The sequence below is a fragment of the Vulpes vulpes genome, chromosome 8, assembly GCF_048418805.1.
Source record: "Vulpes vulpes isolate BD-2025 chromosome 8, VulVul3, whole genome shotgun sequence".
In the NCBI taxonomy this organism is placed as follows: Eukaryota; Metazoa; Chordata; class Mammalia; order Carnivora; family Canidae; genus Vulpes; species Vulpes vulpes.
Window position 1 is genome coordinate 82765907 of NC_132787.1, and position 19184 is coordinate 82785090.

General features: G+C 40.9%; 1 protein-coding gene across 12 annotated transcripts in view; it reads right to left on the minus strand.

The window, feature by feature from the left end:
* Positions 1–19184, minus strand: part of CRIM1 (cysteine rich transmembrane BMP regulator 1) — a 186843-nt gene that overhangs the window by 26079 nt on the left and 141580 nt on the right. For 8 of the 12 annotated variants that reach the window (XM_072767305.1, XM_072767304.1, XM_072767314.1 and 5 more), the window contains 5 exons: positions 17175–17331; positions 13907–14028; positions 12551–12760; positions 8408–8623; positions 4953–5174 (listed from right to left, as the gene is read on the minus strand). In XM_072767305.1, coding sequence (XP_072623406.1) covers positions 4953–5174; positions 8408–8623; positions 12551–12760; positions 13907–14028; positions 17175–17331 — 927 coding nt within the window. The remainder of the gene's footprint in view (positions 1–4952; positions 5175–8407; positions 8624–12550; positions 12761–13906; positions 14029–17174; positions 17332–19184) is intronic. The other 4 variants (XM_072767313.1, XM_072767312.1, XM_072767308.1 and 1 more) reach the window with 1 other exon arrangement.

The following is a 19184-nucleotide window of genomic DNA, read 5'->3' on the forward strand; positions in this document are numbered from 1 at the left end:
ACAGCTGTGAAAAATGCTGCAATGGAGATGCTAGTTATCATAACATGGCTTAAAAATATATGACATTTAATTCTGTGGGTGTATGTCTTAGAGATGTAAAATTAAATATTTGCTATGTTTGACTTCTGGGCTGAGTTAAATACACAACGGTCAACAGATGTTCCACAGAGATACTATTTATATTTGTAATCTCTAAGAAAAGATACCTCAACAAATTAGCATAATCATAAACATAAATCTAAACAAAAATGAATGTCATATAAGACTGGCTTGACAAACTGTAGACACTGCCCTGCTAAGGAGATATGTTATTAATCATTTTCTAGCTGAAGATCCCAATAAAGGGGAAGTAGAATCATACCATCACAACCAATGGAGTGTGCCAAGCCAGCCTAACTCCACATGAAAGCTCTATATCAAATAATAAGATACATGTAATACAAAAAAAAAATAGCTAACCTCTAACCAGAAAAGTATATGACCGGGTGCCACTCATACCGGAACTCACTTTCATAGACCCCTAAATGTATGGGATACTTAAAGACACTTAAAAGATACTAGATTTAGAAAGTACCTTAATTTTGTTTACATCACACATATGTGTAACTTGCACATACATACTTTTATAACATATAAGCATATAATTTCATCTCTCTCATACAGAAATATACACACACAAAGAGCCAACGAGCATCCAGAAAGAACAGACCTTTGACAAAAATTTCTTAAGTGAGAAGGATGTACTGACTCAGAGATTTCCAGCCAACAAATAGGACTTTAAATATCTGACCTCAAATATTTTCTAAAATAACACATGGTTACTAATAAATAAATACTTGCCAAAGTCCAAGTTTCAAAACAATATTCTATGCATGGGTAATAAGGACTTGGCCAACACAGGAGGTGCTAACTCAGGAACATCCTGTTCTATGAGACTGGCTTCATCGAGGGGGCACACCTGAGCATCCTCATTTGCAGAGTCAACAGCAGCTATGATGCTGCAGCAATATGGATTTGAAGACTCATAAGTTAAATTAAGAAAGATCTTTATGACCAGTGTAGTGCTCTTTCTTTATAATATTTGTCCAGAAATGACTAAGCCTCTGAACACGATGAAGGCCCACTGGGATGCTGATGGTGGTGCCCCTCAGAGAAGCTGCTAGAGTCTTGTCCTTGGCAGAAGCATCACCAGCACAAACATCAGAGCGAGGGTGATGGGGTCAGGGCCAGCATCCCCACAGGCACTTACTAAGTAAGGGTTGCAAGCCGAATTATTTACTGTCATTTACAAGTGATGGAATAAAGACCTCACAGAAATCGGTTTTGCTCTAGAAAGGCAGGTAGGATGCAGTCTGTGATGAGGCCACGATGCTATCTTGCATGATGAAGTGTGTCATACGGAAGGCATCTGCTGTTTACGAGGAACCACATATCAAATCTGCCATCATACATGAGAATTCCCACCAGACCTTTTATCTTCACCTGATTGATATGCTCGAGTCATCTTCTGCTTCTCGCTCCCCATTCCTTAAGCCATCATTACAGTCAAAAAGCCTATGAAAGTAAAATCTAAATTTGTGTGTATTTATGAATAAAACTGGAATATAAAAAAAAATTAGGGAATCTGAAAGTGTTCCATTAAAATGATTGGGTAATTACTACTTAGTTTCTTTCTAGTACAAGGATGAGTTCCCAAATGAGGGGTATTATAAGTAATGAGACAAAGCTGTTCACTTTTCAAAATTAATCATCAATCCTATTAATTATGTCTGTATTACACATTCTATTAAATTAGCACACATAATATGAGGCCTTCACACATCAAAAGAAAAGCATTATCACTGCACATTAGTGACTTGATAATTTAGCTGAAAAGAACACAAATATTCATAATTATACTACTTTTCATAGGATCACCACTTTTCAATTCTCTTATGGTAAGAAAAAAGGATACTTCACAAGGTAAAAGAAGCATGCTTTTGTTTAGGGGTTTTATCACTAAAAAGAGAAGTCAGATTAAAGGCTGGTTTGAGGTTTTTAGAAATCTGTATTTGAGAGATCTAATTAGGGAGAATATTCACTCAGGGACCTGCAGCCATGTTGAGGTCAGCACTGCAGGCTGGGGTGAGGCAAATGTGATCCTGGTAACAGTTTATCTAGGTTAAGGAGCTGGTTTCAAACTGAGAGCACCTAAAACAGGAGACGATGCAAGGCCTGGTCCTCTGGTCCTGCTGGAGACATAATCAGGTGCTTTAGGAAATGCAAAATCATGTCCTTTTCCTTTGCTACGTGGTCTCTGCATGGTAATGCAGGCTTTTCTACTGAGGCATAGCCAGAAACTGCCTGCAGTGTGCTAGCACTGCCCAGGCTTGGAGCCCTTACAGAGGGACAGGCTGGTAGGCATCTGATAAAAGAACAAACCTAAAAAGGCCAATCCTCCTATCACAGTCATGGACTGAACTTAACTTTGTATGCTTGGACATAAAGGGGAGAAAGGATGAAGGCCAATCTAACAAGGCTACTTGCAAAATGGGTATGATGTATATATAGAAGGGGCTCAGTGACTCCATAATAAAACAACATGTATGAAGCGTGAAGATAAAACAGTAACAATACAGCATCACTCATCAAATGTTAGTAAGTCTCCTCAATATGTTCCCCTGAAGATAGAAGGGGCTCAGTGACTCCATAATAAAACAACATGTATGAAGCGTGAAGATAAAACAGTAACAATACAGCATCACTCATCAAATGTTAGTAAGTCTCCCCAATATGTTCCCCTGAAGATAAGCCTTAGATTTATATGATACAATTATACCTGCAACATTGTGTGTGTTTATGTGTATACAACTGAAATATAATTTCCACTCTACTACTATAGAGCTTATATGAACCCAAATTTAGTGAAAGTGCTTGCAAACTAACTTGAAAACAAAGTAAAAGATTTGGACCAAATTGGATTTCCCTCTTCACACTAAAGAAGCATTGGTCTAAATCATAAAGGAATTGCAATAGGAAATATGAAGGCCAAAAAACCAAACCAACAAAAACCCCTAAAACAACAACAAAATACAAGAAAGACACAGAATATGGACTTGTAGGTTTCTTTCCATGAGTTTAAATTTGTTAAACTGGTTTTAAAAAAGAAGTGATTTACTATTTATCATATGGAAATAAATTTACTAATTAGAAATTTACCAAGTAAGTAGCAAAAGACAATAACTTTTTATCTCAACAAAATTATCTGAGAATTTTCAACATGAGAGATTCCCTGCCAGATTTTTCCTCTGAAGGTAATGTGGAATTCGCAGGCTCCTGGGCCCTGGTTTCTAACTATGATCTAAGTGCCCCTGATTGATTTATAAACCGTACAGAAGTTCTGATATTTAAATATGATAGTACTGATTGTATATCTCTCCTTTTTGCCAATCCCCTGGCCTGAAACAGAAGCCAGTTTATACCTTTTATTTAGATCTCACCAAAGGCAGTGGCAGTTTTTTTATAAATCCTGGTCAGTTCTTCGAAAAACTAAGTAGCACTTAGTTGGATATATGCCTTGATACATTTTTTTTTTTTTTGGCTTCATGGTCATTAAGAGGTTAGGCCAACTGTATGTCCTAATTTGGTTGGGATGCTCCTGGTCTAGAGCTATTGCCCCATCATGACTAACAACCCTCACTTCCCTCTCAAATGCATCATAGTTTGAAGAATAAATTATATAGGTGGTCACTGTATTAAGAGAATTCAGCTTTCAAACATACATTTAAATACTCTCTGGCCATTACACTGAGAAAAATCTAGCTCTGTAAAATTCCGGAGAGCAGAAATTGTGTTTTTAGAGTATCTTTCCATCTCTTATATACCAACATTCAGAATAGACTCAGAGGAAGTGGTCTCCTATCTAGCAGCCAGAGGTCAAATAGTCAAGTAAACGGGGCAGTCTTGATAAGCTGGAATTATGGCCAACATGTACATAAATGTCATTCATCAGATCATATATAGGAATTGCTACAAAGCACTGTGGCCAGACGATGTCTCCTTTTCCTCAAGTATCACCCCAAATGTGCATCATTACTTGTATCCAGAAAGCATGCAAAAATCTCCCAACAGTAAATGCACAATATCTGAGATTCACCTAGCTTGACTGATTTTTTACCTACTATTCTGATTATAGGTTCACTACTGGGTTGAGTTGTATCACTGTCTTTCACTTGACTTCACAAGCTTTACTCAATACAGAAGCAATAAAAGAGAGTGAGAGCCTTGGGAGCGGGGACTGTGGCTTTATTAGAGTTGCCAGCTGTCTGAGCCTTGCCTTCTGGACTCCAGAATAGCATCTGGCTTATGTCCTTAGGACCGGTTTCAGTACAGATGTCATGGGCAAACATATGAATGTCTTCTGTTGACAGGCTATATCCCCATGGGTCACAAGAAAGAGAGGACTCTGTCAGTTTCTCAGGCCTCACTTTGTGTCCCTAGGCCCTCAATATGAACAACAAACTGCATGGTTTACACAGAATCAATTAAGTGTCAGAGGACAAGAGGAAAACTGGGACATTAAATCAGTATTTTGTATTTAGTTGATCTCAAGGCAGCAGCAAGCTTTAAGTGCTAAGTGTATCTTAATATGGGACCTGATGTTTCTACATGTATAAAAAGACCACTGTAAATAACAGGGTGGAAAAAAAGAGTTCAATACTGGAAACCCTGAAACAGCAAAGGAGCCCGATAGAAGATGACAGTGCTATCACATCACAACATTCTGAGAGAGCATTTCTTCATTCTTAGTATGTTTTACCTCATGAACACAGCCTTCACATCACTCTCCTGCCTAATAGTACTACGCTGGGTCTGTGTGACATGTCAAAAACACGAACTGATCTAGGCAAATGGCTGTCAATGTAAATTTAATGGCCAAAGGTAGAAACAAAGGATTTTTTTCTCGGTCTTACCTATGCAATAGGGACAACACTGGCCTTTTCTCAAAACAGGTCTTTCACAGGATACTGAAGGGCAGGATTCAGAGTAACAGCTAATTACGCTATCCATGCATACACAGCTGGTACAGACGTCAGGCTTCCAGGACTCGGCTGCCAGGAATATATCCCCTTCATCATTTTTGCAGTAACTAGGCACACTGTCATTATGGGATGAGGAAGGCTGAAGAGGTTCATCTGGAAAAATGAACATAAGGTCAGCAGGGAAAAGAAGATGCTACTGGCCACCAACTGTGCAACATAGTGAGTTTCACTCAAAGCATACTTGGTCACTAGGGCTCTGTGTGCCTCCTGTAAAAATGACTTAGAAACAAAATAGCAAGTCTGATTTGTGCAGGCTCTTACATTTTAAAAGCAAAACAATAAAGACCACAAAAGACCTGTTACAGAGATTTGGTTAGTAGTTTGTACAATATTCATTCTACTCTTTCTCTATAGACACTTAACACAATCCTGGTTTTTCAGGCATGGGGTGGGGTGGGGAAGTGAGGATTTGGGTCACCACAGATGGTCAAACAAGACAAATCCTGCTCCCTGCTTTTCCAGGTAGCCATGTCACCAGGTTGTAGCTAATGAAGGGATTTCTGGGAAAGCTTCTATTTTCTTAGTAGAAGGGCAGATGTGGTGATACTCTCACACTCTTCCTGCCTTGAATCCGAGTGTGTTGCCTGCACCTACAATATCCTTGTCATACATGTAGGAGAAGGACCTTGTCCTTCTAAAACCCCGAATCAATGCTAATAAACATCTGCATCCAAACTTCTTGTCCTGTTTGGAAAAGAGACTTCTATTTGTTTAAAAACTGTCATTGGGTTTTCTCTGACTTGTGCCCATGAGCAGTCCCAACTCATCAATATCCAAACAGACTTTCACTGCACCTACTGAAATACCTAGATGTAACATTCCAAAGTTCAGGTATTCACGTTAATGGCTGAAAGATGATGGGAAATCTAAATCACTCATAAGGATGTACCCAGAGAGATCATCTGCAAGCTGTTTATGTCTTTGCTATTTAAAGACTTTGACCAGAGGGCTCCCAGATATAGTTACAACTTGAAACAGAAAAGAGTGTTACCAGAAAACCCAGATATCTCTTTGGGTCTTGGCATCCACTGAAATTACATAAAAAGCTGTAACCTCAAGCAGAGACCTGACTGGAATATAACAAAGAAAAACATGATAGTGTGAGGTTCCTAGGTTAGAAATGTCGTAACAGTGCTGGTGAGAGAAAGCACTGCTAACCACATGCACCACTCAAGAGCTTAGAAATAGCAAACCTCTACATTTCCTCAATGGCCACACGATCAAAGAATTATATGCGCCTCTCAGAATCAATTCCATCAAGTCTGCTACTTTCAGGCACAAACCAGAACTAACTGAGGTAGATAAGCAGTCATCCCAGTGATGCAGAAGCTCTGTCACATTCTCCTCTCCACCTCACGAATACATCACAGAGCCAGGCAGCTTGATTATGACAAGAGCTTCTTTGAGAAGCAATGCAACTGCTTTGTTTTGGGTTCTCTCGGAGGAACACAGGGAAGTTGGCAAGATGGAATGGGCCTATGTCCTCTCGTTAAGTCATATAATCATATCTCCTATTGACAGTCCCAAGTGAAAAAGAGACTCTAGTTTCACTGCACCAAATGTTCTCTGGGTCTAATTTTAGGGATGGTCCCACAGACAACATCTATATGGATTAAAGGTGGTGAGAGGGGATTACTTTCTCAGTAAACTTTTTGGGGTCATCCACGTCCAGGGATAATTTGGTCACCACATTCCTCTGGGCTAGGAGAACTTAACTCCTTGCTAGCAGCGTCTACCCTCACATTTAAAAATTTAGAAGAGGAAGCAGGGACAACCATGATGAAGCCATGACACAACAGGTGAAATGATTTCCCTAGAGCCTGGAGGCCTCTTGTTAAGGCCGAGAGAAGACCCCAGAGTACACTGAGACATGTGGTCAGTCCTAGAGTGGGACCTGATGCTGAGATGTAGAGTCTGGGCAGGAGACCCCCTACCCCAATCCTGGCTGAAAAGGTCATCTGTGAATCTTGCCCAATGCTATCTTCCTTCTTTCTTGTGCCTCTCCTATTTTCTTCCTGCCCCTGGGACTCCTTCTTGATACTTAAAATTCCAATTGCTAACTCTTGTTTTGTTTATACTTATTCCTTCACTGGTGTTCATTCAGTCTTTTTATTTCTATTCTACTTCCCTCTCTTCTGTGCTATATGCTGCTTCCCAACTCTATGCAATAAAGAATGAAAGAAATTCAATACATCTTTAAAAAGGAGTATTATTCTGTTCCTTTTCCTACTTTGGTGAACTATCACCACCCACAGGGATACCTGATCTTTCTTTGTGAACCTTTCCATTTCCAAACCTTGCTCTACCCCCGGCTAGCAAGTGAAATAATAGTGAAATAATCACTATGGGGGAGGACACAACTCTTCTAACGGTTCATACATATCATTTCTGGACTCTGTTAGGATGCAAGTATCCTAAGATTAGAGATGGTCTTTTTCCAGATGTAAAATACACTATTTATCAAAGCTACTGTTGAAATTTACTGTGAAGAAAATGATGTTTGGCATCTGAAGACTTTTTAAAATTGCTGCAACACAACTCTGAATGGAAAGTTCAGAAAGATCAACTATGGGACAGGTGACTTAGTTTAAAATAAGAGCCCTCCAGAGATGCTCTTATACACAGATGTAAGAACCTTTGGAATACTGACATATAAAGCAGTAAGTCCTAATGTTTAAAATGAAGGCTATCACTGAAGCATCTCTCAAGTTATACATAAAAAAAGGACAAGGCACCCAGGAGTAAGTTAATAAACTCGAAGCCAGGTGCATAGGAGTGTCTATTCGCCTTAGGAACTGGAGAGAAAAACATTACAAACGCTTGCATATGGATAGAAGAGTGATAAAAGAAAATAAGTAATGAAACATAAAGGTTTATGTTTTACTGAGCAGAAATCCTCTGAAAATACTGAAAAGGTAAATGGTTATTGATTTAAATTGAAAAGACCAAAGATTAAGCAGCAACAAAATAAAACTTGTTGTGTTGTCAACTTTGTGATGTTACATATACAAAGTACCTTCTGGAAAAAAGAAATATATTCTGGTGTTAATTACAAGTGCTACTTTCACTGCAAAACCGTAATGATTTTCTTGTTAAGAAAAAAAAGAAAGGCAGAAAGAAACAATCTTTCCCTCAAAGTCGCCACAGCGGCCAGACATATTAATGACACAAATATGCAGCTGACTGAAGCCAATGAGGTTCCTGCCCTCATTCCAGGTTCCAGGCAACTGTGCCTCCCCTCCTCCCCACCACAGGGGTCCTGCAGGACGACAGTGCATGAGGTGTCCCCTTCCCCATGCGGGCAGCCCAGGGCCCGGCACTGTTACCTGTGCACTGCGGGCAGCAGGAGTCCTGGGTGCGCGAGGGGTTCTCGCAGAGCAGCGGTGGGCACACCTCCGTCTCACACAGCACCCGCCCGCTGTGGCAGGTGCACTGAGTACACGAGTCGATGTTCCATGTCTCTCCTTCCACGAAGTACTCTCCTCCAGGGGCATGGCAAATGGAGGGGGTGCTGAGCTCTGGCTTTTGCACCACAAAGTCATCTGGGAAATGACAGAAAATGAGAACACAAGAGGTTATTCAACGGCAGTCTCACCACCAATGGAAGAAGCTGGTGTTGTCTGCTTGAAGGGACAGAGAAGAAGTGGTTGTAGAGTATCTCCCTCTACTCTCATCAAGACGATACTGAAGAAATATCCCGTGCACAGAAACAGAAGGCAAGAGCAGAAGAGCTGGTTTCAAGAAGTGAAGTTCAAGTGGTTCCAGTCTGTCAACAGTAATGACAGACTTCAATAAGGGAATTCAATTACCTCGAGAGGACTCTTCCTGTCGAGAAGAGAACAGGGCCTCTTAGGGGATCTCTGAATGTGTGAGAAGTGTCTAGAATAACAATGTCTCACTTACTGAATGCTTACTGTGGTCCAATTTCCACGCTAAGTGCTCTCTCTGTGTTATTTCATTTATTCCTTATACCAACCTTGTGAGGTAGGTATTGGATCCTATTTTACATACAAGGAACAGAAGACTCAGTATTAAGGGCAGACAAGGAATTTGAACCCAAGATTATGTTTGTTTGGATCACAGATATGCCTCCAGATTAAACATGACTTCCAACTGATCTGTGCCCCATCCGCTTCATTATCTCTAGGATTCTGGGGACGTTTATACTCGGAAATACATCCCGCTGCCGAGCGGGCCACACCCCAACCTAGACCAGCTGCCAGCAAACTGAGCAGGAATGCTCTTTCAGAGTCAACAGTCTGGAAACCCTCACCTGAGACTAAACATTTGCTTGACGATGTCATCATCAAGAGAGGTCAATGCCCAGAGACCGATGATAACTATGATTTCTTTCCTCAGAGGAGAGGCGATTTTGGTGTCTTGGTGAGATGATAATGATAGAGAGGGAATTTAATGTTTAACATGTCTGCAGAGGTGCTGGGAGTTGCCCTAAAGTTGTGCTGGGGAAATGAGAAGTATGAGGACATTAACCATATTCGTATAATCCAAATATAACAAGTGTTTCAAGAAGGCGTTGACAGTGGTGAACCCTGCCGAGAAGCAGTCTAAAGATACAGGGGCCAGCTCATACTTGGAGTCCAGTGGAAACTGGGCCCCAGGTCAGCTACCCTATCTTGCAGAGATGCTCAGAACTGGAATCTCTGAGGAGCTCCCATGATGTTACTTTCAAAGTGGTGGCTGGCACGAGAGTCAACAACTCCAGTGAGACTCAGGGGTATGGGCTGATTTCCAGCTCAGAAAGTAGCTGTTACCTTCTGAGCTCTGTCTCAAGGGAACCAGTAAAGACTGGAACTTTGATGGAGTGGAGATCTCACAGGGAACAGACACTAGCTAGTGCTTATGTTTGCTACCAGACCAAACTTTGCAGTTATGAGCAAAGTGGAGAGGAAGGAAATCAGAATGAAAGTGAGCTGGGACGAGATGTTTTACAGAGAAGACCAAAATTGTTTGAAAGAGTGACAAGAGACTAATGTTGGAAAAGGCTCCCTTACTGCCTTCTCCTTTCAAAAAGGACTTAGAGAGGCTCGCCAATTACTGCCCTTCTAAACGCTGACACAAGGGAAATGGTCAGGGCAGCCCCGGTGGCGCAGTGGTTTAGCGCCGCCTGCGGCTTGGGGCCTGATCCTGGAGACCCTGGATCGAGTCCCACATCGGGCTCTCTGCATGGAGCCTCCTTCTCCCTCTGCCTGTGTCTCTGCCTCTGCCTCTCTCTCTCTCTCTCTCTGTGTGTGTCTCTCTCTGAATAAATAAAATCTTAAAAACAAACAAACAAGGGAAATGGTCAGAAGAAAATATTGAGTGTTCGCAGGCATCTTATCTTGCTAACCTCTCTGCCATACCCCGTGCCTCAGGGCAAATACATGAGTGGCAGAAGAGATGGAGACAAATGTAGAGGGAGAGAAAAAGAAAACACCTAAGAAACAGTAGCATTTGGTGAAATCTATCAGGAGAGTTTAGGAGTTGCTCACCCATCCCAGAGAGGAATACAGCTGATCCTTGAATAGAAGAGGGGAGAAAATATTTAAAGGAGTCCCTGGGGGTGCCTGGGTGGCTTAGTCAGTTAAGCATCTTTGGCTCGGGTCACAATCTCCAGGTCCTGAGATCAAGCCCCACTTTGGGCTCGCAGCTCAGCAGGGAGTCTGCTTTTCCCTCTCCCTCTGCGCCTCCACCTGCTCATGCTCTCTCTGTCTCGAATGAATAAATAAAATCTTAAAAGAAAAAAAAGTAAGAGTCCCTGAATGCAACAGCTCTGAGGTCTCTCATCAGAACATTTTATTCATAAGCAGTAATCCACTACAGATTTCCAAAAAAAAGAATCTACGTATCTATATATGTGTGTGTGCTTACAGAAGCATATCTAGATATTCACTACCCATAATAATACGTCAATAATCCTGTATACGTTTATGTAAGAATTTTCCCTGGTCCTATAACAGAGAAAACTCATTTTGGTTCCACTGACTTTCAGTTCTTAAGTCGATCATCTGTTCTTGGTAATGTCTCTGCATTTGAACCAATCTAGCTTAGACTTCTTCACTGGGTACAAGGTTAACAAAGCAAAGACCTAGGTGTGGTCCACACTCCACATACTCATGCCAAAAATTAAGGCATGGGGTCTTCATTGGAACGATTTTTTCCTTCCTGTCAACACAGAACTATTTCATTAAATTGTTCATTTATCTTCTGTTTCAATGGACACTAGTGGTTTTTCACATATAACTAGCAAAGCATGTGAAAAGAGAAACTTTCAATATGGGCCACATATGACTGAACTATGGGGAAAACAAACAAACATGATCATCTGGTCCTCTACAGCGGTCTGGGGGCTGCCTGGCACTTTGATACCTCAGTTACTGAGGGTTGCAGAAGGTCAGAGCTAACAGGGACTTTGTCCCTCTTCTCGCTCCCACCATGGCAGGCAAGGCCACCTCCTCTCTCAGGCTGGGCCTACCTTGCTGGAGAAAGATGCGTCTCGGGTTCCTGACTGCACACACTGACTAGGTGGATCTACCCACAGGGAGATGTGGGACAGGACTGGCCAGAGGAGAAGTAATTAGACTCTGAAATCTAACACTACATATATTCCAACATTAGAAGAGATCTGATGCAAGATCAGTAGACTTCACTTCTCCCTGGCCTTCTGACACACTATTTGACTTTGGGTAAGAGAGTTAGTATTTCCGTGTCTGTTTTTCAAATGAAAAACTGCCCGAGTGCATTTTTCTCTAACTCAAAATGGCCTGTACAGAGGAAGAAATAATGGATAATAAGACTATGTTGAGCTCCTTGGATGAAAGGCAGTAGATGAGGTATTATGGTAATAATTACTGTTATTGACAACCGTAATTCAGACCCCCATGAGTTATATAATCTGGTCTGTTCTTCTAGCAACTTCTCTTGATTACCATCATTATGATTTTAAATGCTCGGGATGTGTGGTCACTCTAAATATCTCCATTTGGCAAGAGTACCACAGAGCCATTGATTTAAAAAAGGGCAAAAGCCACAGACTTTAATAATTCTCTCCCTTTCAAATATTCCTTTATAAATAATAAGCTTTTATGTAATAAAGTTAGCATCTATCCGCTCCAATTAACTAAAACCTCAGCCTTAATACATTATCTATAAAATGGAGAGCTGGAGTTTAAGTATACTAGGTCTGCAAACCTTTACAAAAAAATACAGTTCTAAGACCAATATAATTGAATAAACCATTAAAAAAGTGAGGAGAATCCTTTTAGGTAAGTTTTAGCATTTTCTCTGGTTTCTGGCAAATCACTGACAGCACCTGGCTGATTCTGTGGCTAGAGATGACAAAAGCCACAGAGAACTGAAATGTGCTCCAGGGGTCATCACCTGCATGTCCCCCAGAGTCACAGATGTAATGAGGCCCTGCAAGGCAGAAGTCATTTGCTTAGGGAGCACACACGATGGCAGCCAGCTTTTACCTGAACATGACGGGCAGCACTGTCCGGGATGAATGGTGGGGTTGCCACAGGCAGGCACCGGGCAGGTGATCAGAGCACACATTTCCCGTCCATTGTGACAGTAGCATTCCCGGCACCCATCATGCCAGCTTTCCTCATTTTTATGATGATGGCCATCCATGGACAGACATGTGCCTGACAGGACAGGTGGCCCGGCTGAAGCAAGGACCTCTGGACAGACAGAAGGCAGCCTGGTAAAGAAGCAGCTACTGCACAGGAGAAACAGCCTGTAGTAGTGTCCTCACAGGTGATGCGACCCAGCCACCAAAAATCACTTGTACAAAGGACAGTTCATGACATGGGAAAGGCTCTTGGTAAGAATTTAGGTTAATACGCTCTCAACTTTGAAAAAAAAGAAAAATAGGAAAAAACCTGCAAATATGTGTCTCTCCTCTCGATGGGATTATAGTTCTTACCCCATTTCACTCCACATCCTCATGGTTTACACAGTAAACAAGAACTGATTTTATAGCAAATGGTACATATATGTTTAATATATGCAGATTAATCACTCTAGAAGTCACCCAAAGGGGAAATCCTGGGCCTCCTGAGTCTAACAGATTTTTGTTCAGTGGCACACTTGAATCAGTGACTAGATTTTTGTTTACTCTGATCCCTAACACACTGCTAAGGGTGGTAATTGCTTAACTTCCCAAAAAATATGACAAACTTTAAGGATCATTTATTTCTGAACCTGTGGATCATTCTGGCAACTAAAACATCCTGCATCCTGGGGTAGGTGGCCAGGCTGGAGCTGGGGGAAGGGCAGAACTGGCAGTTAGGGTGCACGCTCATGTGGCTTCAGGGACGTCTTGAACAGGGAAGTCCCAGACAAAATGTATGCCCAGGATTCGTGCATATGTAGAGACGTAGGTTGGCAGGTGCTTATTCAAAAGTTTAAATTCCCACAGAAAACTGCATTACCAGAAAAGAGTTAAGCAGGCTGCTTAGCCATGCCTACCCGCATAGGCTCTGGAAAGGGCTCTCTGCTGCATCAATTGTATCAAGCCACTGCTAGACAGAAGCAAAGGTCATGATAAAGGTCCTTTAGGCTAACGTTCCTAAGACGGGTAAAAATGAAGAGCTGCAAAGTCACTAATTTGGTCAAATGTGCTTGTCCATGATATGCTTACTTTAAGTTCTATTCTGAGCTCTCATTCTAGTGAGATGGAAGAAGAAGGGATGGACCCACAGAAAGTGACATCTGTGTCTCAGTAGACAGTCATCAATGAAATGGTTTCATTTACATTATGTCCTCCTGTTTCTGAGCCCTGGCTGCTCTGAGGCGGGGAAGAAGGGTCATGGGATCACACTTACCTCTGCACTTGCAGATAAGACAGCCATGACTGTCCTGCTGGAAACCCAAGGGGCAAATTTTACTGCACAGGAGCTCTGGGCATTTCTTGCAGCGACAGATGTTACAGCCATGCTTATTCTTCCTGGGTAATTAAAATTTTGTCAGAGGTCAGAAAATCCAAAAGTCTCAAATGATATCCAAGCTCTCAGACCAAGGGTCATCAAAGTGATTCTACTATTAAGCAGGATGAATTGACTTATGTTCTCAAAAACTCGTGGACTGATGTGTAAGTAGCTCTCTCTGGCCATGACCACCACCCACCCATGGCCAAGGGCGAGAACTGCCCCAGCACTACTGTGCTTCTGGGATGTGACTGTCAGAATCCCAGTGACGTGGCTGTGGACTTACTTAGGAAAAGTAGTACTATAGTATAAAAAAGATGAATGCAGAACTCCATGAATAGGGTGGTGAAGGATATATTGCTGGTCAATACCGGAGGCCAGCATTGGGGCAAAAGTCCTCCTTTTGTCAAGGTAAACCTTCCTCCCAATCTTCATAATCTTTGAAGAATTTCAGACACTAGTAGAAATATTTTTTAAAAGATTTAAAAAATTTATTTATTTGAGAGAGAGTGAGTAAGCATGCAGGAGCAGGGGGAGGGGCATAGGGATAAGCAGACACCCTGCTGAGAGCAGAGCCTAACTTGTGGGGCTCCATCCCAGGACCCCAGTATCATGGCCCCGGGCTGAAGTCAGACACTTAACCAATTGAGCCACCCAAGCACCCCACCAGTAGAAATATTAATGAATGCTTTGCTGAACTTAGAGCAGACAAAAGGAGAACCCAAGGCTCCACGGATCTGGGAATGCCAGACCAAGACTGATAAAGAATAAAAGCGTTGAGAAGCCCTGTGATCAAGGTTCACTCATTATTTCACTAGTTAGGAAAGAATAAACTGAACAAGGCTCCATACATGGGGTAGAAAGAAGCATGTGGGATAAAGGAGAAAGGCTGCACTTTCATAAACTAGAGTGCCTAAATTCTGTGATGGGAAAGATGATGTGAAATAAATAAATAGGTGTTTATGAAATATATCACAGTGGTTTAAGTAAAGATTTTTTGGGAAAAAAAATTCTTAACAGACATTCCTGATTTTCTCTAAAAGGAGAATGTTACAGAGGAGCTCACTTTGTCTCCTGTCTACCAGCCACAGGATTGAGTCTACTCCTAGGCTCCATCCACATCTCCTCTACAGGCTTTGCCCTACTTGGCTTACTGGGCCTCAGACAAGGAGGAGTCACTCTGTTCACCCTCAGGTTCATCCCAAGTAGTCCTAAGTGGCAACAGTGGTGTTCAACTAAAACACACACACACACACACACACACACACACACCTGTTCTTTTTCATCGTGGATAAATTAAGGGACTCTGAGAGATGACAGCTCTATGGGAAACCCTTGGTATACCACTGCCCAAGTGACAATTAAACTACAATATGCTAAGTGAAATGAGAATGGAGTGCTGGGGTCTACTTATTTATGTCAACATAACAAGAACAGAGAATCTAATGAATTATTCATACTCAGCCCAGCTATGTTATTTTTAAGCTTTACTGAGGCTTTACCTGATTTGTTTGTTCATTCATTTACATCTCCATCCATCCATCCACCTGCCCACCCTCCCCCTTTTCTAAGTGTTTGCTGCACACAGAGAGTAACAATCCCCTTAGCAGGTATGGATGGGGGCCCTGACCACTGCCGTCATCCTTACGCTCCCATAAGGTGGGTGTTCAACATTTCTTTCAGAGGCTGTCCTTGAAACACATATTCTAGCTGATAAAGTGCTCATTTGTCTACGATGGTCTACTCGGTCCTCCCTAAATGTGCTTACTGACAGGAACATGACATGGACTCTACAGTCCTCTAAGAGACTTCTCTCCAAGGTGAAGGCTGGACTTGAATTCAGCCTTGATTCTGAGCTGTTATAATACTGCAGCAGGCAGTTAGAGTCACTATGATGATAATAACACTTTATTGTATATTAGGAGTAAAGCTAAGAAATAATATTTTTATTGGTTATCACCGTCATATTTTAGGATTAAGAACAGTGACAGTTTGTTAATTTGGCGACCTGTTAAAGGAGAGTGAGTGTTCCCAATTTATTCCCCTATCCCTGCTAAACTAGAATTCCTAAGAGGAACCATTAAAAATGGTAACTTTACAATGGTAGGCAAGAGATGATGAATCTAAGTCCCTTATAATTACTAGTACTACACAAATATATTAAAAATTGGAAAGGCGGATGGGGCGCCTGGGTGGCTTAGTTAAGCATCTAACTCTTGATTTCGGTTCAAGTCATGATCTCAGGGTCGTGAGACTGAGTCCCATATCAGGCTCTGTGATCAGCAGGGAGTCCACTTGAGAGTTGTCCCTCTCCCTCTGCCCTTCCCCCACTGCTGCCTGCCTCTCTCTCCCTCTCTCAAATAAATAAATAAATCTTCATTTGCCCCTCCCCCCACCTGTGCAGGTGCTCTATCTCTCTCTAAAATAAATCTTTAAGGAAAAAATGATAGGCAAGATGATGAAAGGTATTTTTTTGGAGGGACCAACTTAATACAAAGGCATAAATAGATGTTAATAGAGACACTAAACAAATGTCAAGTACTTTGTCCCCCTGGAATAATCTAGATTTTCATGGAGTCTGGCTCAATGAAGAAATTTTTGAAAATAAAAGTCATGGTTCTTATCTCTAAGGATATCCATAAAATGTACTACTACGTGAAGAAAAAATATTATAAACTATAGACCAGCACCAAGATAAGATATTGAGGCATGGCAAGCAAGCACACTCCATGTTGCCAATACGTGGCTGTCCAGTGATCTTGAAGTACACACTAAAGAAATCATCACTGAACAGTTACTGGGACAGTTATGAAGAGTTGTGGCACATACAGTACTAGGATCTCATGACAATTCCATGCCCCCCAGCAGTGTCCAAAGGCCTTTGCAATGAGGAAGTCTCACAGAGAGGCTCAAAGGACAGTGGTATAATCAAGGCTTTGGTCCATCTTAACAAAAGAGTAAGAGTAGCACTGAATCTTTATCTTTGGAGACACCCTCCTTTTGCTGCTCTCTCATTCACTGAACAAAGCAAGCATAGATACTCTGGATTCAGTGCATCATTGATCCATTCACACACAGACACAAAACAGCTAACAAAAATAAGTATGGACGTTTCATTAACTTACAGATAATTAAGAACAGATCTTCTGAATTAAGAAATACTTACAGATATCCAAATGGACAATACTTGTCACAGATTACAGGTCTGCATTTCTTGGGCCGTGGGCGGCACTGACAGATCTCACAGTTGTGGGCATCAGTCAGGAAGCCGAAGGGGCAGTCCAAAGTACAGCCTCGCTTGAGGCCCGAGCACAGCTCCTCCCCTGTGAAGACAGGCAGCGAGCATAAGGTGCTGATGAATATCCTGACACTTCCATGCCTCTCCCTAATCTCCCGATCCTCTTCCACAGATGGAAATTTCTTACCTGTACCACAGCATTAGGAATGCTTAAAAATTATAGAAGCACCATTCCATGGTTATCACAATGTAACTTCACGTCTTGGTACTAACACAGAAAAGAATGCCCAGAAAAATAGATTTCTGAAGTGTATTCCAATCTGGTGCTAAAGAGCATGCTAGTAACTACTATTTGAGGTGTGGATGAAAATTGAGTGCTATTTTTTCATGAGATTTGTTCTTATGAGTTCCTCAAACTACTGATTACCATTTACTGTAAAAATATGAGAACTAGAAACTTATACCCAAACTTCATTATACATTTTACTCCTACTAAATGCTCACAGTAACACACATTCCTAAGTGTTCACACAATGTTTTCTCTTAGGAGCTTTAGATATTATCCTATAATACTGTATATTATATGCAGCCTAAAGGATTTTATACCCTTTCTTTAAAAAGAAACAAGTCAAAAAAAAATAAAAAAATAAAAAGAAACAAGTCTAATAACATGATATAAAGTGAAATAGTGAAATATTGTTTCATTTAGATATTTTTTCTCTCCAACTGACAGATATCCATATCTTTGGATAAACTTAAATGACTCAAAAGTGTATGTGCTAAAAATGTCTAATTAATGTTTATCCACTATTTGAAATGTTCTAACTCTCCTCTGTTAGCAGAATTTGGAAAGATGTTTAACCATCCTCTGTTAGTAACATTATTTTAGAATTTCAAAAAAGAAGGGGAAGAAGCTACGGTGGTGGGCAAAAGGAACTAATAGAGATATTAGCTTTGTAAGAGTCTTCTAGAAAGATTTCAAAAGGTGTGAGGTAGGAATTAACAGAGTAATGTAAGGAACACAAATGTTTAAGTAAGAAAAGCATGCTTGGTGGTATGCTAAAGCAACTTGAGGCTGTCTGTACTGAATGCAGAGTCTGAAAGTCAGTCAAATTTAAAGAAGCTGACACAGTGATGGCAAAAGTACAGCAATGTTTGATAACTGCTCTGCAAAGACTGGCAAGATGGGAGGCAGAGACTATTTTTGTCAGAATAATAAATGAATCTATATTTTATTTGGACACCCTTAAAAGCATAAATATTGTAAATAATGCATACGTTACCCCGAAAAACAGAACACGTGTCCCCTCCACACGCAAATCTTATAATCTAAAATTAAACCTTGAACTACAATTAATAGATGGGAAGGGTTCAGGTTTTTTTTTTTTTTTAAGGGTTCAGGTTTTACATAAATATTTTAAGATACCATCTTTTGTGAATCTTAGCTGGCAATACACGAATATTTAATTTGCTATCTTTTAAAGAGGAAAATGTGATTTATGGTATAATTTTCTACTTTGTCCTGATCATAAACCTTTCATTACACATATTTAATATAACCCTGTGGGTCTGTATCACACTGCGAAGCAAATGATTACTAATTTGCATCCTTAAAAGAGAAATTCTAAATGGCTCATTTAAAAATTTGTAATTATAGGACTTGAAAGGTCATCAGTTTTCATCTCTTTCCATCATTAAGGGATGATAAAGGAGGGAGAAGACCGAGCCTCATTTCTTTCTCTGACACTGAAATCGAAGTTGTGAACCCATTTTTCTATTCCATGAATTTTTAAGTCACAACACCAAGCAGATATGTTGGGAAACAGAAGATAAAAACACTCTGACAAAACCCCAAAGTCAGTATCCCTGGGGATTCAATTCCTTCAAACTTTTTGAGTCTGAGCACTTTTGTGCCTTTATTTTTCTGGCCCTATCAAA